This window comes from Cebidichthys violaceus, unplaced genomic scaffold (genome assembly GCF_023349555.1).
Source record: "Cebidichthys violaceus isolate CVI_PGR_0920_01 unplaced genomic scaffold, fCebVio1.0.p SCAF_9, whole genome shotgun sequence".
NCBI lineage: Eukaryota > Metazoa > Chordata > Actinopteri > Perciformes > Stichaeidae > Cebidichthys > Cebidichthys violaceus.
The window spans coordinates 53,075-68,923 of NW_027176975.1; the positions used below are offsets into that span (position 1 = coordinate 53,075).

The window sequence follows — 15,849 nt, forward strand, 5'->3', positions numbered from 1 at the left end:
ACATGTAAATATGATTTACTTCAGCACACAAAAGGGAACTCATTACTCACTTTTTATAATTCCTCTCTCTATATACATATATATATATATATATATATATATACATGTATATATATATATGTGTGTATATATAGATATATATACACACATATATATATATATATATATATATACACACACACACACACACACACACACACACACACATATATATATATACGTATATATATATATATATATATACGTATATATATATATATACATATATATACATACATATACATATATATATACATATATATACATATACATATATACATATATATATATACATATATATATACGTATATATATATATATATATATATATATACAAGTATATATATATACATATATATAAGTATATATATATACGTATATATACGTATATATATATATATATATATACGTATATATATATACATACATGTATATATATATACATATATACGTATATATACAATGGCTTGCAAAAGTATTCATACCCCTTGAATTTTTGCACATTTTGTCACATTACACGCCACAAACATAAATATATTTTATTGGAATTCTATGTGAAAGACCAACACAAAGTGTCACACAATTGTGAAGTACAAAGACAATTATACATGATTGTACATTTTTTTCACAAATAAAAAACTGAAAAGTGCAGTGTGCAAAAGTATTCAGCCCCCCTGAGTCAATACTTTGTGGAACCGCCTTTTGCTGCAATTACAGCTGCAAGTCTTTTGGGGTATGTCTCTACCAGCTTTGCACATCTAGAGACTGAGATTTTTGCCCATTCTTCTTTGCAAAACAGCTCAAGCTCAGTCAGATTAGATGGAGAGCGTTTGTGAACGGCGGTTTTCAGATCTTGCCACAGATTCTCGATGGGATTTAGGTCTGGACTTTGACTGGGCCATTCTAACACATGAATATGTTTTGTTTTAAACCATTCCATTGTAGCCCTGGCTTTATGTTTAGGGTCGTTGCCCTGCTGGAAGGTGAACCTGCCCCAGTCTCAAGTCTTTTGCAGACTCCAACAGGTTTTCTTCCAAGATTGCCCTGTATTTGGCTCCATCCATCTTCCCATCAACTCTGACCAATTTCCCTGCCCCTGCTGAAGAGAAGCACCCCCAGAGCATAATGCTACCACCACCATGTTTGACAGTGGGGATGGTGTGTTCAGGGTGATGTGCAGTGTTAGGTTTCCGCCACACATAACATTTTGCATTTAGGCCAAAAAGTTCAATTTTGGTCTCATCTGACCAGAGCACCTTCTTCCACAGGTTTGCTGTGTCCCCCACATGGTTTCTGGCAAACTGCAAACGGGACTTCTTATGGTTTTCTTTTAACAATGGCTTTCTTCTTGCCACTCTTCCATAAAGGCCAGATTTGTGGAGTGCACGCCCAATAGTTGTCCTGTGGACAGATTCCCCCACCCGAGCTGTGGATCTCTGCAGTTCGTCCAGAGTCACCATGGGCCTCTTGGCTGCATCTCTCGTCAGTGCTCTCCTTGTTCGGCCTGTAAGTTTAGGTGGACGGCCGTGTCTTGGTAGGTTTGCAGTTGTGCCATACTTTTTCCATTTCCGGATAATGGATTGAACTGTGCTCCGTGAGATGTTCAAAGCTTGGGAAATCTTTTTATAGCCTAACCCTGCTTTAAACTTCTCCACAACTTTATCTCTGACCTGTCTGGTGTGTTCCTTGGACTTCATGGTCCTGTTTGCTCCCCAATATTCTCTTAACAAACCTCTGAGGCCGTCACAGAACAGCTGTATTTGTACTGAGATTAGATTACACACAGGTGGACTCTATTTCGTCATTAGGTCAACATTCAATCATTCAGCAGTCATCAGGCAACTTCTGAAGGCAATTGGTTGCACTCAGAGAAAAGGGGGCTGAATAATTTTGCACACTGCACTTTTCAGTTTTTTATTTGTGAAAAAAATTTAAAATCATGTATAATTTTCTTTGTACTTCACAATTGTGTGACACTTTGTGTTGGTCTTTCACATAAAATTCCAATAAAATATATTTATGTTTGTGGCGTGTAATGTGACAAAATGTGGAAAAGTTCAAGGGGTATGAATACTTTTGCAAGCCACTGTATATATATATATATATATATATATATATATATATAAAAATACTGTATGTATATGATTACTTGACTACCACATGACGAAAGGTGTCCTCTTAGCAGACACAACTCCAACACGCTGGATTCAAAGGTCTGGACTCATTAACCTGTTAACTTCATTAACCCTTTAATGGAGAAACATTTAGACCACATCTTGTTAATTATACTCAAAATAAAAAGTAATTCACTGAAAAGAGATCTTAAAAAGGTGAGTTTTTAGACCCAGGAGAAGATCTGAGCGTATGTGGATGTATTTTAGACAGTCCTGTTAGTCCCGTCCAGGATCAGGATTAGGATCAGTTCTGGTCCCAATACATTTAAAGGACTTTTTCCTCAGAGTAGCAGTAAATATCAGACAGTAAAACTTGAGCGAGTCGACCTTCATCTTTGTTGAACAGTTGAACTTTTCCTTGAACGAGCAGCTTCAGTCTGACAGTCGCTCACAGTATTTCCTTAAATATCACCTGCAGGAGACACGATGTAAAGTTTATACTGAATCATCAGTACAAGGACCGTTTGTTCTCTGGATACAAATACATTACTGTGATTTAATTGATTCATTGTGGTACATTTATATTTAATATTGTATAAAATAGAACAAATAAATCAGCTGCAATTCAGCAGCATCTTAATAAAATTGTGTTTTTTATGGGTATAAAAAATAAATAATCCATTTGAGTCCAGTCAGTATGTATAACAAGGTATTAATAATAATAATAATAATAATAATGATAAGTGAAAGATTGAATAAACGTTAAGATCATTTACACCGTTGACTGAAAAATACACAACTCTAAAAACATTATAATCCAACTTTATTCAAACTTGTTTGTACAAAAAGAATTGAGTCCGTAAACAAATAAACAGGAAGTGATTCTTTACATGCGACAGGTGTCGTGAAACGCCTCCAGGGTCCTAAAGTCCCTCCATGTTGGAGGAAGTCCGTCCTGCAGGAAACGACCACAGCGCTGACAGGAAGACTGGAAGAGTTTAATGTAGCTACGCAACCAGGTCTACAGAGAGACAGACAGGTAGATTTTAATGTAGCTATGCAACCAGGTCTACAGAGAGACAGACAGGTAGAGTTTAATGTAGCTACGCAACCAGGTCTACAGATAGACAGGTAGAGTTTAATGTAGCTATGCAACCAGGTCTACAGAGAGACAGACAGGTAGAGTTTAATGTAGCTACATAACCAGGTCTAGAGACAGACAGGTAGAGTTTAATGTAGCTACGCAAACAGGTCTCCAGAGAGACAGACAGGTAAAGTTTAATGTAGCTACGCAACCAGGTCTACAGAGAGACAGACAGGTAGAGTTTAATGTAGCTACGCAAACAGGTCTACAGAGAGACAGACAGGTGGAGAGACAGACAGGTAGAGTTGTAGCTATGCAACCAGGTCTACAGAGAGACAGACAGGTGGAGAGACAGACAGGTAGAGTTTAATGTAGCTACGCAACCAGGTCTACAGAGAGACAGAAAGGAGGAGAGACAGACAGACAAACAGACAGACAGGTGGACAGACAGACAGGTAGATGTAGATGTCTCACCATAAAGGACCTGACCACAAACAGACAGACAGGTAGATGTCTCACCATAAAGGACCTGACCACCACGTCGGGCATCTGAGGCAGCTGGTAGTGTAGCAGGGCGGTGGAGGCGTGGTCAGTTACCTAGCAACAACACAACCAGTCAGAGTACTGCACTCAGTTCAGGTGTTCAGGAGTTCAGGTGAGAACGGGGCAATCTTACCTTTTGGAACACCTGGTACTGAGACTTGGTCCAGATGTCCAGCTAAGGAAGACAGACAGGTGAATATGGAGACAGACAGGTATCAGGGGTTACCTGTCTAGTAAGTTTGACCTTTGAACTTGTCCCACCTTTCCGTCCTCATTGTAAACATTTTCGTTGAATCCTCGAACGACCGTTCTGTCAATGAACAGGGAACGCATGACGACGATCGCCTTCAACACCTTCCCCAAGGTCACCTGAGAGGGAGACACACACCTGTTAACCTGATCTGAACACACCTGTTACCTGGTCTAAAACACACCTGTTAACTTGGTCTGAACACACCTGTTACCTGGTCTAAAACACACCTGTTACCTGGTCTAAAACAGATCTGTTAACCTGGTCTGAACACACCTGTTAACCTGGTCTGAACACACCTGTTCACCTGGTCTGAACACACCTGTTAACCTGGTCTGAACACACCTGTTCACCTGGTCTGAACACACCTGTTAACCTGGTCTGAACACACCTGTTAACCTGGTCTGAACACACCTGTTAACCTGGTCTGAACACACCTGTTACCTGGTCTGAAACACACCTGTTACCTGTTGAAACACACCTGTAGAGTGTTCAAATAATGTATTACCAGCAGTACAGCAGACGTCCCATTGGGTCTGAACAGCTCAATGGTCATATCAGGAAACATCCTGCCGATCCGAGAGATGACATCATCCACATACCTGTACACCGAGGAACAGAGTATTACAGTACTGTAACAGGAAGTACTACAGTACTGTAACAAGAAGTATTACAGTACTGTAACAAGAAGTATTACAGTATTTTAGATTTAATAGATACAGATCCAAACAGGTAGATGACAGAGACAGTGATGATTCAGGTCTTTTTTACTCTTTATAACACTGTTCATAGCACTGTTCATAACACTGTTTATAACACTGTTCATAACACTGTTTATAACAGATTATAACACTGTAACTCTTTAGAACACTGTTTATAACAGATTATAACATTGTTTATAACAGATTATAACACCGTTACTCTTTAGAACACTGTTTATAACACTGTTCATAACACTGTTTATAACAGATTATAACACTGTTACTCTTTAGAACACTGTTTATAACACTGTTCATAACACTGTTTATAACACTATTCATAACAGATTATAACACTGTTACTCTTTAGAACACTGTTTATAACACTATTGATAACACTGTTTATAACTGTTCATAACACTGTTTATAACAGATTATAACATTGTTCATAACAGATTATAATACTGTTACTCTTTAGAACACTGTTTATAACACTGTTCATAACACTGTTCATAACACTGTTTATAACACTATTCATAACAGATTATAACACCGTTACTCTTTAGAACACTGTTTATAACACTGTTCATAACACTGTTTATAACAGATTATAACACTGTTACTCTTTAGAACACTGTTTATAACACTGTTCATAACACTGTTTATAACACTATTCATAACAGATTATAACACTGTTACTCTTTAGAACACTGTTTATAACACTATTGATAACACTGTTTATAACTGTTCATAACACTGTTTATAACAGATTATAACATTGTTCATAACAGATTATAATACTGTTACTCTTTAGAACACTGTTTATAACACTGTTCATAACACTGTTCATAACACTGTTTATAACACTATTCATAACAGATTATAACACTGTTACTCTCTAGAACACTGTTTATAACACTATTGATAACACTGTTTATAACTGTTCATAACACTGTTTATAACAGATTATAACATTGTTCATAACAGATTATAATACTGTTACTCTTTAGAACACTGTTTATAACACTGTTCATAACACTGTTTATAACAGATTATAACACTGTTACTCTTTAGAACACTGTTTATAACATTGTTCATAACACTGTTTATATCACTGTTACTCTTTAGAACACTGTTTATAACACTGTTTATAACACCGTTACTGTATATAACACTGTTTGTAACAGATTATAACACTGTTTATAACAGGTTATAACACAGATAACAGTTATAACACTGTTTATAACAAATTTAACACTGTTTATAACAGTTATAACACCAAGTTTATAACAATGCATGCATCGCTGCAGTACTCACTGAGGAGGTAGTACCAGAGTACTGGGTTGGACTTTGGGTCGTCTCTTGGCTGAAGCTCCCATTTGATTGGCCGATCGTTTGAGTGATTGTTGATTCAACAAACTGGAAGCCAAACCAGCGTGGTACTGCAACTACACGCATATATACATATACATAAATACAAACAAACAGACAAATATCACCATCACCATGTACTATCTGTGAGATCAAAGAGTTTTGACTAACTTTGGATCTGCTGTGTGCTTCATTTAGACAATATTATCAGAAAACTGAATCTGAGTTACATTTGAATAGGATTTGTCCTTTAACTCCCAGATGAAACCTTTTTTCACCTACGTAACATTTAAAATCAGGCACATCCTGTCTCAAAGAGATGTAGAGAAATAAGTTCATGCATTTGTTACTATAGACTAGATTACTGTGATTCCTTATTATTAGGCTGCTCTAATAAGTCTCTTAAATCTCTCCAGTTGATCCAGAATGCTGCAGCTCGTGTACTAACAAGAACTAAGAGAAGAGATCATATTACTCCTGCATTAGCTTCTCTGCACTGGCTCCATGTAAAATCTAGAATATAATTTAAAATCCTTCTGCTCACCTACACCCCAATCACCCTGATTGGTCAGACACCATCATATCTTAAGGAGCTTATAGTACCATATTACCCTACTAGAGAGCACCATCATATCTTAAAGAGCTTATAGTACCATATTATCCTACTAGAGAGCACCATCATATATTAAGGAGCTTATAGTACCATATTATCCTACTAGAGAGCACCATCATATATTAAGGAGCTTTTAGTACCATATTATCCTACTAGAGAGCACCATCATATCTTAAAGAGCTTATAGTACCATTTTATCATACTAGAGAGCACATCATATCTTAAGGAGCTTATAGTACCATATTATCCTACTAGAGAGCACCATCATATCTTAAGGAGCTTATAGTACCATATTATCCTACTAGAGATCAGCGCTCCCTAAATGCAGGGTTACTTGTGGTTCCTAGACTCTTAAACAATAGAAAAAGAACCAGAACTTTCAGTTATCAAGCTCCTCTTCTGTGGAACCAGCTTCCAGTTTCAGTCTGGGGGGCACAAACCCTTACCACATTTAAGACTAGGCTTAAGACTTTCCTCTTTGATAACTCTTATAGTCAGGGCTGGCTCAGGTTCATAGTCAGGGCTGGCTCAGGTTTGCCTTGGACCAGCCCTAGTTATGCTGCTATAGACCTAGACAACTAGAGGACTTCCTAGGATACACTGAGCTCCTCTCTCCTCTTCTCTCTCTCCTTCTGTATGAATTCATATACCATTACCAACTTTGTTCTTTCTCCTCTTACAGGTTTCCATGGATCCTGGTTTTATGTGGACCGTGGTCCTACTGACACACTTATTACGTATTTTATTATCATTATTCTACTATATCCACTGCTGCTGTTATTATTAGTAGTCGTAATGTTTCCGTCTTTATTCTGCTTACTGCTCTCATTATATGAATAATTTCTGTCATTGAATGTGTTGTAACTGTGTTATGTTGTTCATTCTGTACACATGACATCACACTTCATCCTGATAGAGGAAACAGGAAGTGATGACCTCACAACAGTGTGCCTTTCTTACAGTCACTGAAGAGAATAAAGATATAAAATGTAAGATTAAGAAGCTATCGGTTAAATGAAGACATCAGCAGAGAGAGTCTGCCAACGAGTACAATTTATGTTTTGCTGTTAAAACTAAAGAAATAAAGCGAGATAGAAATTTTAGAAAACGGTAAAAAAGTACAACTGTTTTGTTGTCTGTTACGTTTTTTAATAAAAAGTGTTCCCATCTGTGACTCAAAACCGTAAAATGATCCAAACCTTGAGTTTTATGATCTGTTTCATAATTAATAAAGAGTAACTTACCAAACATTATTAATTATAATAATAATTCTTCTCACAACACTGAGATATCAGGTTTACAATTATCTGCATAAAATATGAAGAGTACAGGTGAGCTAACACATTAGCATGTTAGCTTGTTTACCTTGTTGGACCACTTGTAGGCTTGTAGCAGCTGAGAGTATAACGGGGTTTTGTCCTGAACTGGATCCAGACTGAGAAGGCCGCTGTTATGGAGAGGATGAGACTCTGAGGGACGACCGACCAGACCACTGAGACGCTCCAACTCACTGAAAGACAGACAGGTGGAAAGAGAGACAGACAGGTGGATGCAGAGACAGACAGGTGGACAAAGAGACAGACATGTGGACGCAGAGACAGACAGGTAGGCGCAGAGACAGACAGGTGGGCGCAGAGACAGACAGGTGGACGCAGAGACAGACAGGTGGACAGAGAGACAGACAGGTGGACGCAGAGACAGACAGGTGGACAGAGAGACAGAGAGAGAACAGTTGAACCCAGAGAAATACAACTATGAAGACTGTAAATTAGTTTTTACTGAGTCTTGAACAGACTGAGTCAATACTATTTAAAATCAGTATATATTTAAATGTAGTCTGGTGGGAGTATGACTGAGTCTATCTGGTGTCTGCCTCACCCGGGTCACAGTCTGGTGTCTAACCCGAGTCTGGTGTAGAAGACTCACTTCAGGTCTCTGTTGACCGCCTGCAGGTGGTCCTGGAACTCGGATATAAAGTTCTTCTCTCGGCTCTCCAGCGTCTCCCGGTTCTTCATGCCGTCCTTCAGGGACTCGAATACGCGGCTCACGCTGGAGCGGAGTGCCTGGATGCCGCTGATCGCGTGAGAGAAAGCATCCAGGTTCACACCGACGTTCACGACGTCCGCCATTTTTTCTGTTTGCGGCCGCTGGCGCTCAGATATGACGTCACAGGTTTTCTCAGTTTTTTTCGTCAACGTTAAATGACCTCACAGTTTAACGTCTGGATTCACTCTGTTTAAAATGTGGAACAAGGTTTATTTTGTTTGGATTTTAAATAACATTTAGTTTGTAACATAATACATGTAATAATTCTCTTCATATAGGTTTGAGGAATATATTCTAAAGGGTTTGATTTGTTATTTCTGACCAAATGCCTCATTCAGTCCTCATTTTATAAACACTAGTTTTCTAAAATGATTTATTGGTGTTTCAGTGAATAACAGTTTTCAATAAAAAATAACCTGCTGGTGAAATAAAGATAATTTAAATATTTTTAAAAACTGAAATCAATGTGAAGTGAAACATCGTTCTTAAATATTTACCTGCGAATAAGATTCCAAAAGTTATTTGAACCAACAATTAATTTTAAAGGTTTCATTCATAAAATCAAAATTGATAGCTTGAAGCCCAAATGTAATTAAAATCAAATAAAAAAATCGAAAAAACCTGAAAGATCTTATTGATTAAGTTTGATTGATTCACCTTGAGATGTTTTAGTAGAAGTGATTCATCTTAACTCTTTAGATTCATCTTAACTTTTTATAATCATTTTAACTCATTAGATTCATCTTTATTCGTTAGATTCATCTTAACTCTTTATATTAATCTTAACTCTTTGGATTCATATAGAGAATATTATAACCATCTGATCTCTTTCATGCTTCATATTAATAACCAGCTTCAGAGCATCAATGTCAACACTAGTTACACTGAGACAAATGTGTGAGACCATACCAAACCCCAAAATTAAACCTTCAACCAGGAGCCCACTACCACAGCCTAGACCGCTACCATTCTGCAGTGAGACCATACCAAACCCAAAACTAACAGAGCCACAGAGAAAGAGACAGAGAGAGAGAGATAGAGAGACAGACAGACAGAGAGACACAGAGAGAGAGAGAGAGACAAAATGAGAGAGACACAGATAGAGAGAGACACAGAGGGAGAGAGAGACAGAGAGAGAGACACATAGAGACAGATAGAGAGACAGAGAAAGAGAGAGACACAGAGGGAGAGAGAGACAGAGAGAGAGACACATAAAGACAGATAGAGAGACACAGAGAGAGAGAGAGAGACAGATAGAGAGACACAGAGAGAGAGAGAGAGACAAAGACACAGAGAGAGAGATTTTTTTTGATTTTTAGAAAACCTTTATTTCTTAAAACAACGAAAGAACAAAAAGCATTGTCATGGCATCAAGAATGAAACAAAGCAAATCAAAAGCAAAGAAACACTCAAGTCCGTTTCTCTTCACAGTTGAATATTAGTCCAACTCCAGACATACATTTTGTTTCATTGCTGCACCGATTCTCAATGAATCCTGCATATTGTTCATGTAAATAAATAAAAAACAACAAAACATGTCCTAGAGTTGCTCTTAGGCTGGGAGACTTTGGTCACCATCAGCTCTTTCATTGTTCAGCTCTTTGTTGATCTTCTGAGCTATTTTCTTCAGTCTGTAGCCTTCCTTCACTGTTATCCCTTCTCTGTCTTTACTCCTGACCTGAGAGAGCTGGAGAGCTTCTCTTTGTCAGAGAAGTAATCCTCCACATTAACTCCTTTCACACTTTTAGTTCTCCTCAGAAATCCTTTTATCTTCTCCACACTGTAGTCTCTAGAGCTCCTACCGCTGCCAGCCCTGTGGTCAGAAGATTCACTGTCAGCAGCAGAATCCTCCTCCAGACTGGACTCAGGGTCTCCTGCCCGGGTGGACTCAGGGTCTTTCTCCAGACTGGACTCAGGGTCCTTCTCCCGACTGGACTCAGATTTAGCTGCTCCTCCGTTTCCTTTCGTTGCCGCTTTCTTTGCCTGTGAGCTTCCATTGTTTTCTTTCTTTTTCCTCTTCCGCTGAGGGACTTTGAACTGCTCCTCGTCTCCCTCCATGTCCACCTCACTGCCTTCCCCCACCTGTCCTCCATTACTCTCCCTCCCCACCTGTACCTCACTTGCCTCCTTCTCCCTCACCTCCTTAACCCCACTCGTCCCCTCCTTCCTTACCTCCTTAACCCCACTCGTCCCCTCCTCACTTACCTCCTTAAACCCACACGTCCCCTCCTTCCTTACCTTCTCAACCCCACTCGTCCCCTCCCCCCTCACCTCCTTACCCCCACTCGTCCCCTCTTTCCTTACCTCCTTACCCCCGCTCGTCCTCTCCTTCCTTACCTCCTTAAACCCACTCGTCCCCTCCTTCCTTACCTCCTGGACCCCACTTGTCCCCTCCTGTCCATCTTGTTTGTCTCCTCTGCCCTCCTCAGAACCGTTCTGGTTTTGGTTGTGGTCTTTATGAGAACCGTTTTTTCCAGGACAGGTTCTGCTCTGATGTCCCTGTTTCCCACAACTGAAACATTTAGAATCCTCAGTTGTCGCATAAATGAGGTAATCAAAGTCCTCCACTGTGACTGTGAACACGAGGTCCACCTGTCTGCTCCTGTTCTTGGGGATCATGAGGAGCTGTCTCCTGTGAGACACCACGTGCCTCAGAAGTGGAGACTTGGCCCCAGATGACATCTTCTTTACTTTGGACACGATCTTTCCATGTCTGGACAGCTCTCTGGTTATCAGCTCATCCTTGATGAACGGTGGCACGTTGGAAACAGTGACTCTTACCGCCGGGTCGCTGAGAGGATAGACGGGTAGGAAGCCGCCGTTCACCTCGATCCCGCTGTCCAACACCAGTTTCGTATCCTCTTCGGTATTACAAAACACGATCACCGCACCGTTCATCCGTGCAGCGGACCTCACGTTGCTGTGGCCGATGAGCTCCCCCACTGCCAGGCTGCAGTCCTCCACCGAGCACGGGAAACACGGCAGAATCTTCACGCCGTGTTTCCGCGTTAGTTTGGTGAAGTCCATGGCGGCGTGCAGCACGCCGACCAGCGCGTGCTGATCGGCTGCAAACACCACCAAAAAACCCACCTAAAACCCCCCAAGTGTTCACCCAAACACTATGAGCCCTACACACCACAATACACTATCATATGCAACGTTAAAAAACGAAGAAAAATGTCGAAAAATCACTATTAATCACTCTCAAACACGCTCCGAAAACTCACCACTCCCTCCACTCAGAGAGAGAGAGAGAGAGAGAGAGAGAGAGAGAGACAGAGAGATTTTTTTTTTATTTTTACAAAACACTTTATTTACATATTGTTTAAATTTTTACAGTCACAAGACGTCTCAAATGTAAATAAATACAAAAAATAAATTTAAAAAACTGTTTTCTTTTGTTTTTAAAATACATCAGTCAAGTAAAAAGTGTGAAAAGGACAGCTGGTCGTTAAGAACCTCACACAGTGTGTTTTTAAAACACCAACGCTCTTTAAAAGACTCGAGATCGGAGACCTGTCGATAAAATCCGAACTCAAGCCGGAGTCTTGACCGGAGGTTCGTCTTCCACACTGCCGCCGCTTCCCGCCCCACCCCCTGCTCCACCTTCCTCTTTCTGCTGGTGTAAATGGCCAGTTTGGCTTGGGCTGAGAGGAAGTTGAGGAGCTGCCACTTGATTTTAAAATTTTTGTTGTAGCCAGCTCCCAAGATAAAAATCCTCTCAGTAAAAACAACGTTAAAACGTGTAAAAACCGATGTTAAAAGAGAGAAGAGACCGGTGAGTCTCTTGCACTCAGTAAAAATGTGGTAAATTGTCTCACGTACTCCGCAAAATGGACACCCGCTAAGAACAGTTGGATTAATAACAGAAATAAAAGCATTGGAAGCGACGGCACCGTGCAAGATTCTCCACTGGAGGTCGCCTGTCCGTTTTTTGAGGGGGGCTTTGTATAAAATCCTCCACTGTGGGCTGGGTCCTTCCTGTCCCCATCTCTTGGTCCACACAGTGGGAGGTCTGCCGCTCAGTCCGGCCTGGTGGATGCACTTCAAGCAGTTGCGGTACAGAGTCTCTTTGTCCGCTCTCGTTATTGTTAGTTTTTCTGCGTGGATGACCCTCAGAAGGGGGCCGGTCTTTTCTCCCAGCCCTGGGCTCAGGATGATGTCCGGGTAGGGGTCTGCAGCGTCCGGGCTGGTCCTGGTCTGGTCACCCATCAGGAGGTCTTTTTCTTTTTTTGTCAGCCTCTTGGACCAGAGCTCCAGGATCCTCCTTGCCACCCGGAGAGACTGCAGCCCCAGCAGAGAACCCAGGGCCTGGGTGTCGGTCAGTGCCGGCCCCGCTGCATCCACCAGCTGCTGCAGGGTCAAGGTTCCAGACTGGATCAGCGCCGCCATCAGGCCGTGCGTGGTGTGGTTGCTGACGTCCAGCCTGGCTCCATTGACCAGTGGTTCTCTCAACAACCAGTGCAGAGAGTTGGCTTTCGGGCACCTTTTTTGGTTAAAAAGGGCCCATGACTTAAAGACGCCCTGGTAAAAAGGAGGCAACATAGTTAGTTTTAAAAATGTAGGATCAGTTAAAAACAGAGCATCATCCAACCCCAGGTTATTGGCACGCCTCAGGATGCTGCTGGCCACATCTCTCCACACCAGATCTGCCGGGCCTGTGAGGTACCTTTGAATAAACTGCAGTCTAAAAGTGGCAGTCCGGCTGGCCAGGTGGACAAGGCCCTGTCCCCCCTCCTCCCTGGCTAAAAACAGCATCCCCTGTGGCACCCAGTGTAGACCCCCCCAGAGAAAGTCCACCATCTTCCTCTGGACTTCTGCAAGTAATCCTAAGGGGGGGTCCACACAGGCTAACCGGTGCCACAACTGGGATGCTACCAAGTTGTTTAAAACCAGCACTCTCCCTCTAAGCGACATCTGGGGGAGCAGCCATTTCCATTTTTTAAGTTTTTCTTCAACCTTCTCTGTGACGGTCTCCCAGTTCTTCTTCACTATATGGTCTGCTCCCAAAAACACCCCTAGGTACTTTAGACCTCCTCTTTTCCATTCCAGGTTTTGGGGGAGAACTGGGAGACCGCCGCGCCACTCACCGACAGCGAGGGCCTCACTTTTCCCCCAGTTGACCCTCGCTGCCGATGCCGAGCTAAAATCCTGTATAATGCCTGCTAAAATGTTGACCTCACTTTGGTTTTTAATAAAAAATATAATATCGTCTGCATAAGCGGATAAAATCATTTCTTTATTAAAACCCGGATAAAACAAACCCTGAGTGCTGGAGCGTATCTTGTGGAGGTGAGGTTCAAGGGAGAGAGCGTAGAGCATCCCAGACAGAGCACAGCCCTGCCGGACCCCTCTACACACTCTAAAAGGAGCACTCAGACTGCCGTTGATTTTCAGCACACTCTCAACATCCCAGGCCTTTTCATGGTCCAGGGAAATCAAACCAGCGTCTACACCTAATGAACTAGAGACATCCAAAACATCTCGAATTAGGTGGACGTTGTCCACCATGGACCTGCCAGGGACGCAGTAGGTCTGGTCCCGGTGGATAACCTGCTCCATAACTTTCCCCAGCCTGGAGGCCAATACTTTGGACAGGAGTTTGTAATCCACACATAGCAAAGACACAGGGCGCCAGTTTTTGATGTCCTGCAGGTTTCCTTTTTTGGGCAGCAATGTGAGGACTGCCCTCCTGCAGGACACTGGCATGGAACCAGCAGCCAGACACTCATTAAAAACCTCAGAGACATCCTCTGCGAGGATGTTCCAGTAGGCCTTATAAAATTCAACGGTAAGGCCATCAATGCCAGGAGCCCGCCGCCCCTGCATGCTTTGCAGGGCGGCCAGCAGCTCCTGCATCTGGAGGGGGCCTTCGAGCTGTGAGTTGGCCTCTTCAGAGACCTGGGGCAGTCCTCCACAGAAACTCTCCAGGAGAGCTGGCTCTTCCTGGTATTCTGTGGAGTACAATTGTTGATAAAAGCTCACAGCTCGCCCTCGTATCTGGCTTGGCTCCGCCAGTTCCTGCCCTGTGTCAGACAGCAGCGCGTGGATTACTTTCCCCTGCCCGTTCTTTTTCTCCAGACTGAAGAAATAGCTAGAGGGAGCATCCATCTCTGTGATGTTCAGGAACCGGGACCTGACCAGGGCGCCCTGCACCTTACTATCCAGCAGGTCGGCTAAAGCCATTTTTTTCTCTTTGAGGTTTTCAATATAACCTCGATCTCCTGTGGACTCACTTAAATGTTCCAGTTCCACTATGTCGGTCTCCAGATCTTTCATAGATCTGGTGCTATCCCGTGTGACGTTTAAAGTGTGCTGTTGACACAGTAGTCTTATTTGTGTCTTACCATGGTCCCACCACTGTCTAAGATTGCTAAACTCGCCCTTCCTCTGTCTAAAAGCACCCCAAAAATAAATAAAAACCTCTCTAAAACTCTTATCAAATGTTAAAACAGAATTAAAATGCCAATAAGCACTTCTGGGTAAAATGTTCCTGATAAGAACATGAGCTAAAACCAGAGAATGATCACTAAAACCAGTAGGCATAATAGCACAACTCTTAAAAATGCTAAAATGATGCTTAAAACAATAAATACGATCTAACCTGGCTGAGGAGACCCTGCTCTCTCTGAGGTGGGACCAGGTGTACTGTCTGGAGTCTGGGTGCGTCCTCCTCCACACGTCCACCAGGCCGTGAGAGCGGACCGGCTGCTTCAAGGCGTGCTGAGAGGCCGGATGAGGCTCTGCGTGATTACCATCTAAAATTGCATCTTCTGTGCAGTTAAAACCCCCCCCCAAGAATAAAAAAATCCTCCGTGGAGCAACCATTTAAAACGTCATTCACTTTGAGTAAAAACTGCTTCCTCTCTGCGCCGGATGTTGGAGCATAAACGTTGATAAAAACAGCAGAAAATGTGTCGAACCGAGCTTTGACTAAAAGAAGCCTCCCCTCGATAAAATGCTGGACCTCCAGTGCGTTGGGTTTAAAAGCCTGTGAGAAGAGGAAGCCCACTCCTGCGCTAAGGGAGGTGTTGTGGCTTAAAATGACTTCCCCTTCCCACTCCCTCCTCCAGTCAGACTCATTGTTAAAA

The 15,849-nt window shown here is 42.0% G+C and overlaps 1 protein-coding gene across 3 annotated transcripts; it reads right to left on the reverse strand.

The window, feature by feature from the left end:
- Positions 1-1,845: 1,845 nt before the first annotated feature.
- Positions 1,846-8,841, reverse strand: med27 (mediator complex subunit 27). Of its 3 annotated transcripts, XM_068704200.1 has the most exons (9): positions 8,639-8,841; positions 8,078-8,222; positions 6,046-6,176; positions 4,539-4,632; positions 4,042-4,149; positions 3,914-3,955; positions 3,712-3,834; positions 3,044-3,174; positions 1,846-2,625 (listed from the first exon to the last, which is right to left on the reverse strand). In XM_068704200.1, the coding sequence occupies exons 1-9, from the start codon at positions 8,839-8,841 to the stop codon at positions 2,622-2,624; spliced, it is 981 nt and encodes a 326-aa protein (XP_068560301.1). In that variant the 3' UTR covers positions 1,846-2,621. The 3 variants fall into 3 exon arrangements, with proteins under 3 accessions (XP_068560301.1, XP_068560302.1, XP_068560303.1); XM_068704201.1 differs by lacking the exon at positions 1,846-2,625 and having other exon boundaries at positions 2,960-3,174; positions 3,757-3,834; XM_068704202.1 differs by lacking the exons at positions 1,846-2,625; positions 3,044-3,174 and adding an exon at positions 3,189-3,626 and having other exon boundaries at positions 3,757-3,834.
- Between the last annotated feature and the right edge of the window lie 7,008 nt (positions 8,842-15,849).

Excerpts from the sequence above, each read along its gene's own strand:
- med27 (XM_068704200.1), bottom strand. The coding sequence starts at position 8,841 with ATGGCGGACGTCGTGAACGTCGGTGTGAACCTGGATGCTTTCTCTCAC. Across the intron at positions 4,633-6,045 it reads ACTCTGGTACTACCTCCTCA|GTATGTGGATGATGTCATCT; the intron begins GTGAGTACTGCA and ends CTCGGTGTACAG. Across the intron at positions 3,956-4,041 it reads TTTACAATGAGGACGGAAAG|CTGGACATCTGGACCAAGTC; the intron begins GTGGGACAAGTT and ends TGTCTTCCTTAG.